At 40.0% G+C, this 10,686-nt stretch overlaps 1 protein-coding gene across 1 annotated transcript; it reads right to left on the reverse strand.

Annotated features, from left to right (window-relative positions):
• Positions 1 to 6,813: 6,813 nt before the first annotated feature.
• Positions 6,814 to 7,311, reverse strand: LOC307143614 (transmembrane protein 275-like; the record flags this gene model as incomplete). Its single annotated transcript, XM_079845341.1, has 1 exon — positions 6,814 to 7,311. The coding sequence occupies one exon, from the start codon at positions 7,309 to 7,311 to the stop codon at positions 6,814 to 6,816; it is 498 nt and encodes a 165-aa protein (XP_079701467.1).
• Positions 7,312 to 10,686: the final 3,375 nt, after the last annotated feature.

Consider the following 10,686-nt stretch of genomic DNA (forward strand, 5'->3'; position numbering starts at 1 on the left):
ATATTCCGAATATTTGTCCAATTCCATCTGATTGAAGATCAGAGTCATCACCCCGGAGACGGGTTTGTTGAGGATGTCATGCCGATGAGGCCGTCACATGGGAGAGTCTAGTTGACACTGTCTCTGCAGACACTTCAGGGTTGCGTTGGTCATGTCTAGGAGCAGGTCCACCATCTGATCTGGATACGACCCGGATTCGGCTGACTGCATTAAACCTCAGGATAAACAGAGAGACTTGCGAAGATGCCATTCTTTTTATGATGTAACGAGTACATCAGGTGTTGTGGGAAGTGTTCCCGGTTCCGGCAGACCTAGTTAATGCAGCCTAAAACAATCATTTAACTGATTTGAATAATAGAAATTGATCATGTTCTATGTGTATGCCAAAGTAAAGATATGTGTTTTTAGTCTAGATTTAAACTGACAGAGTGTGTCTGCTTCCCGAACAATGCTAGGAAGACTGTTCCAGAGTTTAGGTGCTAAAGGATTGACCACCTGCATTTGATTTTGATATTCTATTATCAACTGGCCCGAATTTTGAGACCGCAATATACAGAATACTATTAGAAAATGAATTTAGAGAATAGGACACAAACCCCTCGTCTTTTTTGAGTACTAAAATGTACCATCTGTAAAATCTCTCACTGGGAGGGGAACATGCTCGATGGCCCCTTTGGAGAGACTAGCTCCTGCATCAGCAATGGAAGTTGCTCTGGCTTCACCATAGTGGGGAGCACACCATTGAAATGGGAAGGACGAGATTTTAAATAAATCCTGTGATCACTCTATTGTTCGAAGAACCCAAGAAGAGACATTCGGCACATGCTGCCAAACTCTTTAAAAGAGGAACTAGTTTTACACTTTCGTTTATATGGGAGGGGAGTACCAACATGGTGCCCTGAAACAACTCGCTGACTGGAGCCAACCGAATTTAATGAACTTTGTGTATGAGTGAAGACGGGGCGCAAACCCCACAATGAACTGCCGCTCCCCGAAGCACCAGAGGAGTGGCAAAACGATTCCTGAAAGGGGATGAGAAAGAGAGGTGGGTTGATGGCAAACTACCGCCCTCTTTCCTCCTAGGGGGCGTCAGGAGGTGGAAGGGCCAGCCTGTTGGACCTGGCGAGAGATAAACTGCTGGAACGCCTTCGACTGTTTCTTTGTCGCCTAGAACCCATTGACAACTGTGCTAACAGTGTCTGCAAATAGGCCAGACAGTGAGATTAGGGCATCCAGGAGAAAGGCTTTCTCTCTTTCTTTTATGCCCAATAGGTAAAGCCACATATGCCTCTCCGTAGCACCAAAGCAGCCATGGAAGGGCTGATGGCGTGGGCCGTTTGCTTAGTTGCCTGAAGAGTCAGACCTGTAGGTCTGCAGAGTTCTTTAACCACATCAGGGCTTAAGCCCTCGCCAGTGTCCAGTTCTTTGAGCAGGTCAGCCTGGTAGGCCTGCAGCACTTTCATGATGTGCAGGGACCCACCAGCCTGACCCACTGCCTTGTAGGCCTTGCCAAGCAGAGATGTTACTATGCAGGGCCTAGAAGCCACGGTCAACCTCTTCAATGACGAAGTCGACACAATAAAGCTTGATGTGAGTGTCTCTTCTACCCAAGGCATTGACTTGTACCCATGCTTATTGAACCACCAATAGTTGAATAATCCAATAATTATTCAACTATCATGGGATTGTGGATACGGGGATTTCCACAACCTCGAGACCTCATTGTGGAGGTTGGGAAAGAAGGTGAGGTTTCTCTTCAGTGGCTGGGTCCAAACGTTGGTAAGGAAGAGCTCATCTAGTTTACTATGTGGTGCTTCCCTTCTTAGTTTGGGCCACAAGCAGCTCCTCATAAGATTTTGATGATGATGACTACTACCAGCCACACCAAATTCATAACCCCCCTCAACGTCTAGTTCCTCGAAGCTAGACTCCACTGAGCCAAAGAAATCTCAGAGCAAGCGTCCAGATCCAGAACGGGACCCTCAGAGTCTATGGAGATGGCGAGAGAAAGGGCTGGGCACACCTCAGACTCCTCTTGCAGCTCCATCTGCGAGCCCCATAATCTAATGGCTCGTTTCCACCGAGTGGTACGGTTCAGTACAGTTCAGTACGGTACGGTACGGAATTTTTGCCGTTTCCATTGCCAGAAGTTGTGAAAGGTACCCTAATTTTGAACAGTATCATACCACTTTTTTGGCACCATTCCGTTGGGGTACCTAGCACAGTAGTCTGGTACTAAAGGGTGGAGCTAGAACGTTGATTGGTTGATAGAGAATCATCACTTGAGCGTACTTTTTTGGCTGCGTTTTTCCTTGCAGCCTGCAGCCTTGGCTCAAACAAAGCATGTCTTCTTCTTGTGACAACAGCCACATGCCGAGAAGCAAGAACAAGATATGCTGTATGTCCTCCATTGTTGTTTATTGTGTTGCTTTCTTCATCTAGAATGAAGACGATAGCTACACCACGCCTATCATAAGTGTACTGTTGGCAGTGGAAACGCAAGCCGGATCAGGATTTACGGTCCCTAATCATACTGGTACTGAACCGTACCTCACCGCACCGTTCAGTGGAAACAAGCCATCAGATTACGCACCGTGGACGGAGGAGGACGCAGGACACAAACTGAGCTTTAAAAAAGAAAGAAATTGGTACTTTTATACAACAAGGATGCAATACATTTATTCAAGTGACAGTAAAGACATTTATAATATTACAAAAGATTTCTATTTCAAATAAATGTTGTTCTAAATGTTGCTGAACTTTATCAAAGAATCCTGAAAAAACTATTTGTGACCCTGGACCACAAAACCAGTCATAAGTCGCACGGTAGCCAACAATACATTGTATGAATCAAAATTGTAGATTTTTCTTTTGTGTCAAAAATCATTAGGATATTAAATGTTCATGTTCCATAAAGATATTTTGTCAATTTCCTACCGTAAATATATAGAAAAAAAATGATTAGTAGTAATATGCCTCGCTAAGGACTTAATTTGGACAACTTTAAAGGCAACTTTCTCAATATTTAGATATTAAATATTCAATATTACCAGGTGGGTCTCAATATTTGTCCTATCCTAACAAACCATACATCAATGGAAGGCTTATCTATTTAGCTTTCAGGTGCGTATAAATCTCAATTTAAAAAAATGTACCCTTATGACTAGTTTTGGGACCCAGGGTCACATTTTATAATCTCAAGATAATTCTGACTTCATAACTCGCCATTGTGAGTTTATATCTCACAATTCATTTAGGAGAAAAACATTTTGGGAGATAAAAATTACCTTTTTTATTTTGCGTTGGAAACAAGCTTCCACAGCAATTGGATTGTTTTATACAGGTAGAAAATGAATTTTGTTTAAAATAAATGATGCAAAACTCAACAGTACCTTACTAATACTGTAAATGACAATACCGTACTAATCTGTATACATGAAAATTCAGTAATACACTGTTTTACTAAAAACCAACCAGTCAAATTTACTAAATGAAACAAGTTAATTTTACTCAAATATTTATTTAAAGTTCATTGTACTTAATAGAATAACGTATGTGAACTCAGTAACTAATTATAAGCAGAATTCTAATTGAATGATAGTTCCCAGCGTGCTTTGCTTCCGGCTGTTAAAGGAGAGTAAATGTTAAAATTGTTATATTATGTGTTTTGCTCATATAGGCTGATCTGTTAGTGTTTAATGTTCTGTTATTTTGTAATTTAAAAGGGTTTCTGTTATGACTGACTTTTAGGGGCATTACCATTGCGGTGAAGAGTACATGATCAAAGGCACACATACAGAGAAGCCTGTTGCATTGGCTGTACCCTGATGTCTTTGTGTAACAAATGCTGAGGTGTCTCAGAGACAGCCGTAATTGTGTTGTGTGCACAGATGGTGCAGCAGTGCAACTGAACAAACACGCCTGAGCTGTTACTAGCACTGCCTGTATTTTCCCTGTATGATAAGGGATTTCTGTGTGATATAATTCTAACCTGCTCAGATTGGCTTGGATCAATCACTTGCAACAGTAGTGTTATTGTTATTTGTGTAGCTCTTGGACCAGTGTGAGGTCTGTCATGGTTATCAGGAGGAACAGATTGTTAAAAAGCAGGACACATTGTACTGTTTTGGAAAGTGTTGACAGGAAGTCGTCATGTTCTTTCCTCATTTAACATTGTAAATATTTGAGCTAATTTTTAACCCTTAAATGCATACCTCGGGTCTTTAGCGACCCGAGACATAATTCACTACCCTCCTCCTCATTCATTTTTTAGTTAGACATCAACCTTCTTGGTATTCCTCAATCAATCCATTTTAAACAATATAACAAGAAAAAAAAATACAATTATAATTGAATGCCTGTTTTTCCACTAGTTTTTTGTCAAAATTGTATAGGGTCGCTAACGACCCGAGGTGTGTAAGATTGTACGCATTTTTTTTATCTGCACAATAATAAATGAATCTATAATGACGAAATGAGTGCAATTCAATGTCTGATACACAATGATGAAGTGACGTTTCACTCATATTTACCTCAGATAGAAAACGGAACAATAATATATACAGTATATAATCTGCAAAACTTGAAATGGCTCAGCGATTTACTGCAGAGACAGTACTGAACGCAATCAAATAATGTCACTGTCACTTGATGATGGATCTGGTGAAGGAAGCTGTCAGTGATCAAAATATTTATTTTGAAGACGTTGAAAATGAGTTTTGAGGATATGCGTAAATGTGCGTATCATTTCCCTCATCAAAGATTATTCAATCAGATCAATCAAATTTAGCTATTGATGCCATGAATGAGACTCATTTCCACAATTACTGAAGTCAACTAACAGACAAGAAGAACAGAGAATATGGTGATGAACGGACAGACACAGTAAAACAATAAAAGACAAACTCATTGAGGTTGAGGACCAGCCTTCCAATGAGCAATGCAAAAACATGACAGCAAAAAAAAGCAAAGGTTAACAATTTAGAGAGACATTAGTCAGCTTGAAGTGTCTATTATACTGTGTTTATTAATAACAGGACATTAAATAATACAACAAAAATACCATATAATCTAGATTAAAGATTTACAATATATTTGCAGCATAATGGTTATCATTGAGATTTCTAAGATCAGTCAATATTGAATCTTTAATTGCTCATATTCTTTTTTTAACAGTTATATTACACCTGCCATTAATTAATGCTCACTTAATCTTTAAAAATATTAATAATTGAATAACTCCATTAAATATAATCTTTAGCGAATCTCAAAATCAATTTCCATTTTTCAAATGTCAACTCTCTGAGTGTTTGGCATGGTAATGGATATGACATTGTTTATATATTTGGTCTTGGCGGAATAGATGCTACACTGCTGCTGTTATTGCTGCTGCAGCGGAAATACGGGACTTGCTAGGGCTAGGCTAATACATACACGACACGCTGCTGTGAGTAAGTAAGACATGCTGCTGCTGTACAATAGAGCGTACATGAATAACCTGTAGCAGATCTATACAGGTGGAGCTGGGGAAGGTGGAGAGTTTCTGAAAGTGCGCTGCACTGCTACAACAAATGCTAACCAACTCCAAAATGTTATGCCCTTCACTCGCTAACTTCTATCCGTCTCGTGGACTCGGATGTGCGTCATTGCTTACGTTGCTTTAGTGCCAACGACTGCCAGAACTTGTGCATAAGGTTTAAATGAATTACACAAACAAAAAATATAAATAGTATAAACTTTAACTGTGAACATAAGACTTGCTCCCTCTGTTAAAATCGAGGGGACGAGGATCTGTCCATATAAAATTCCCTTGTCCACTTCACGAAATGGAACACACTTCAAAATGGTGGCGGGGGTTTCTCCAGAGGGGAATTGCTCAGGGAAGTTCCAGAGTGTGTGTCTCAAAGTGGAGTGGAACGCAGCCCAAGTTTTTGAATGTTGAGCACGCAAGCTCATTGGCTACTGATACAGCAGGAACCAATCAGCTGTGCCCTGTGTAGAGAATGATGTGATTGCAAGCAGGTTGAGTTAAGGACATATTAGCCAGTGCCATCTAGAGTTTCATGACATAATTTTGTATTTGTGGCATTTAAAATGATTGATATTATTAAGTGTTTTATTCTTAAATCTTTAAGACTAAACAGTATATAATTTATATATAACATCACCATAACATGAAAATTATTAGCAGCTTATTGGCATGCCAAAATCTCTGGTTTTATGTGTTTACAGATATCCTAATATAATAATAATAATGTAATATGGACAATTAAACATTTTAAATGTCAAAACCAACATTCTTGAACAAAGCAAATAAAAAAGTGAAGATCTGAAGATTGACTTAAATAAGTTAAATCTTAAACCTGCAATAATAATAATAATAATTTCCACAGCAGTCTTTCAGAGTAAAGTCAATCTTTTTCTGCATGAACAGAATTCATCCTTGACCAGCCAAAATTGCTTCAGCTCAGTCAATTAGCCAGATCTGATTTGTCAGAAAGGACTGGAGCGCTGGATCAGACTCTTTCAAATTGATCCTGCATTAATACTGTATTAACCATTCTTCCTTTTCATACTATTCTGAGCCTGAGATGATTAAAGTATGATATGCTTTTATTATTTCACTACCAGTCTTATGCCAAAAGTCGGACTGACCCTGTGAGCTGATGGCAAATTGAATTTGTTCGTGGTTACATGTCTGCTCAAAGTGCTCAATTTAAAGACCTTGGTGTGAATGTGGATGTTTGCAAAGTCAGACAGGCAATTCGGAGAGTTGAAGGGGATTCAGCACAGCACGGTCCAAACTGTGAGTTCTCACATCATTTCCCTTGTCAACTCATGGGTTTCTGAAGGGTGGAGTGGAGCACCAGGAAGGTGGGTGGGGCTGCAGCGGTGGGAGGAGCTTGGAGAGTTTGTTGGACTGAGCTGAATGGCTGTGGTGTCCTGTAGAGTGGGCTCGCTGGTCTCCATCTCGAACACAGCTCCGCCCATCCTCATCAACGGCCAGCGGTCCCGTCCAGCAGACATCCGAGAAGTTTGTCCGATGGGTCGGCGACTGCAGATGCAACACGCTCCAAAAAATGAAAAGGCCACCAAGAGGAGGATGGGTCCGATGATGATGGGAGGGTTGTTTAAGGGGAGGAGTTTAGTAAAGGCAAGAGCTCCCACCAGGGTGATGTTAATGCCCGCCAGCATGATGCAGAGCCCACAAGCGCAGCAAAGAGCCGGGGATGGCAACCCCGGAGAGCGGAGCGCCCTCCTCTCACCTGACTTCTTAAGTACAGTGCGGGCATCTTCATTAGAGAAAATCATCCTCTCTATATACCGCTGACCTTCTCGGCCACTGCATAAAAAGGGGAAATGAGAGAGAGAGAGAGAGAGAGGAAACAGAGAACAAAGTGGAGAGCAGTAATGACTATTATAGCAATGTGCTGGTCCTCAAACATCCGCCTGCCTGTTTGTGTGTCATGTGAGCATCAGCTCTGGGCCAAGTTCAATTCAATTAGTGCTGTCAAGACCAAATGAGTCTGATGAGGATATGAAAGCTTTGTCTGTGAGGAAATTACACTACCATATAACTTTATTACTTAGAATGTTTGCATGACAAGGCGTAATGGTTATGTAAATGTTTTAATTGCATGTTATGTCTGCATAAGGAATTTAATAATGAATATATATATATATATATATATATATATATATATATATATATATATATATATATATATATATATATATATATATATATATATATATATATGAATTAGAATTGTGAAACTTTAGTCCATCCATCTTATCATTCATCAATCCAACCAACCAACCAACCAACCACCTATCTATCTATCTATCTATCTATCTATCTATCTATCTATCTATCTATCTATCTATCTATCTATCTATCTATCTATCTATCTATCTATCTATCTATCTATCTATCTATCTATCAGTTGCTTTAGACGTTCTGGCAGTGGCCTACTTTATATACATTTAATCTAAAACGACGTATTAAGATATTCAATCAGTATAAAAACATATTCAAAGTCAGTAATTGAACTGCAGGCGACATTACTCTCGTTTCTATTGCATAATGAAGATGGACGATTCCCAGTTCTGCAGATAAAATGAGTTCGTCTGACTTTAAACTTACCAGAAAATGAGATTTCGATTTGCCCGGTGTTGTCCTCTATTTTAACGAATCTTCAGCAGTTTCGGGTAACGTTCTTTCGCTCTTCAAGTTCAACTTCAGCCGCTGAAGGAGCGCATCGTTTCCCTCTTGGAGGTTTGTGGAGCGACTAGGCTGAGCACTTCACAACCGAGTCATTCCGCTCATCACCGTACGGGGCGCTCTCGAGTTCCACAGGATTACTCCAACTCTATGAGATTATACATGAATCCTGTTATCCTCATCCATATTAATCTTCAACGCCTTCAGGTTTGACTGAAACATTACATTTTACATGATGCATCATATCTGCTCAAACACGGCTAGTTGAATATGAATCAAATTAGAAACAAACGTTACAACTCGAGGACGAGGTACTCGTGAGTGACACTCATATCCATGGACATGCATGAGCGTTATTCCATAGAAGTACATACTTAAAATCCACCCTCAAATTTTTATACTTTCAAAAGAACCAAATCTTTGCAAAGTTTACAGGGTTCCTACACTTTTGAGCAATGCCCCCCCCCCCCCTCCCCAAAAGTGATTAGGTATGGTAAAATAAATGATGACCAGTTAACAGGGTCTAGCATACACTTTCTTTTATTCATACATTTTAACCTTAAAGGCACAATATGTAAGATTTAGATTAATCACTAGAACAGTTTTATATATTTTGTTGACTTATATTATCCCAAATGTTTCCAATGTTTAAATCCAGAGAAATAAGACATTGAAATGACACATTATATACAGAAAACTAATTATCGTATTTTCTCCGTCCTACAATATGTTTTAAAATTAATTGCATGCCATTTAGCAACACAAGCCATCCAGCATTTATTAATATATTCTAATATCGATCTAGCTTACTGCAGTGTTTAACAAGTGTCTCACAGCAGCCGCGGAGCGAACGTACAGAGTAACATTATAACATCATTTTCAAATGTATCTAATATGATAAAACTGCGCTGCGTTACCCCACACATACGCTTGACTGGAAGAAGCCGAAGCGGAGACTGTGGCATAATAAAAGTTCCGCTGCTGTCATTAGCTCATCTTTCATTAGCAATGTCAGTGGCCTCGTTCAGCTCCCACAGCATCCCACATGACGTCTTACAGTTTTTCTCCATTGGTTTGGCTCATTTCTTGAAACAGAAATTACATTCTCAAAATTGTAAGATCATTTGGCAAAACAGTCTTACAGTTCAGCACAACACTATAGCTCACTTGCAAAAGCTAATATCTCTCCCAAAACTGTTCACTCATGCTTCAGAACTAAATTCCTTTCCCATATAAATAGTCAGTGCCACCAAAATGGCAAAGATCCTTTTCTTTGCTTTGGCTCATTTCTTGAAACAGACCGGACGTTCTCAGCACTCTTGGTGCTTTTGCCAAAATAACGTGGATGGTTCGGCACAACACCATGGTTCACCTGCAAAAGCTCATACCTCTCCCAAAACAGTTCAGTCATGTGTCAAAACTACATTTCCTTCTCATTTAAACAGTCATTGTCCCCAAAATGCTTCGTCCCTTTGGCATTGTGTAAGCACTGCAAGTCAAAATGTTTAGATGTTTTGTCACTATGGCAGAGGACCATTGAAATATCCCTCATGTCCACCTCTCAGTCTTAGCCCACTCCTTCATTTTTGTCTAGCTAACAGAATACAATTGTGTATAAAACTGAAATAAAAGAAATAGGATTTGACATCACACATTTCACTCATACTGCCAAGAGAATTGTAACCATTATCATTCACACACATAAAGTAACTTCCATACATCAGAGTAAAAAGAAAATGTATACAGCATAAAATACTGTAATATAACACACAAACAAAAAAACAATGAAAATGACCGTCCTCACCCTCCTGGCCATCCACACACTGCTGTTCTCAATCTTACTGTAAACAAGTCTTGTACAATTTCTACTTTTCTAATGATATAATCTGGGTTCGATTTTTTTTTCAGAGATATTGTTAGAGTAAAGTATATGAATATATTGACCAAACAGAACACACAAGACCAGAACTGCATATTGATGAAAATATTTATTTCTCTCCACATTTGTAAAATCATTTGATTCATTCATGCATTTTCAAAGGTTTGTTTTTTATATCTGCTGAGCTGAAGTTGGGCTGAATTCTCTGTCCAGCCTCTCTCAAAGTCAACCCATGGGTACTCAGTAGAATCGCATCTGATAAATTTGGTCCCTGACTTCTTTGGCCAAATCCTACTCCAGGTCTACCTCTTCCTTCCCCCCCCCCTTCCCCTCTCTTCCCCTCTCTACCCCTCTCATCCCCCCTTCCCCTCTCTTCCCCTCTCTACCCCTCTCATCCCCCCTTCCCCTCTCTTCCCCTCTCATCCCCCCTTCCCCTCTCTACCCCTCTCTACCCCTCTCATCCCCCCTTCCCCTCTCTTCCCCTCTCTACCCCCCTTCCCCTCTCTTCCCCTCTCTACCCCTCTCATCCCCCCTTCCCCTCTCTACCCCTCTCATCCCCCCTTCCCCTCTCTTCCCCTCTCAT

Source organism: Gobio gobio (genome assembly GCF_949357685.1).
Source record: "Gobio gobio genome assembly, chromosome: 19".
In the NCBI taxonomy this organism is placed as follows: domain Eukaryota; kingdom Metazoa; phylum Chordata; class Actinopteri; order Cypriniformes; family Gobionidae; genus Gobio; species Gobio gobio.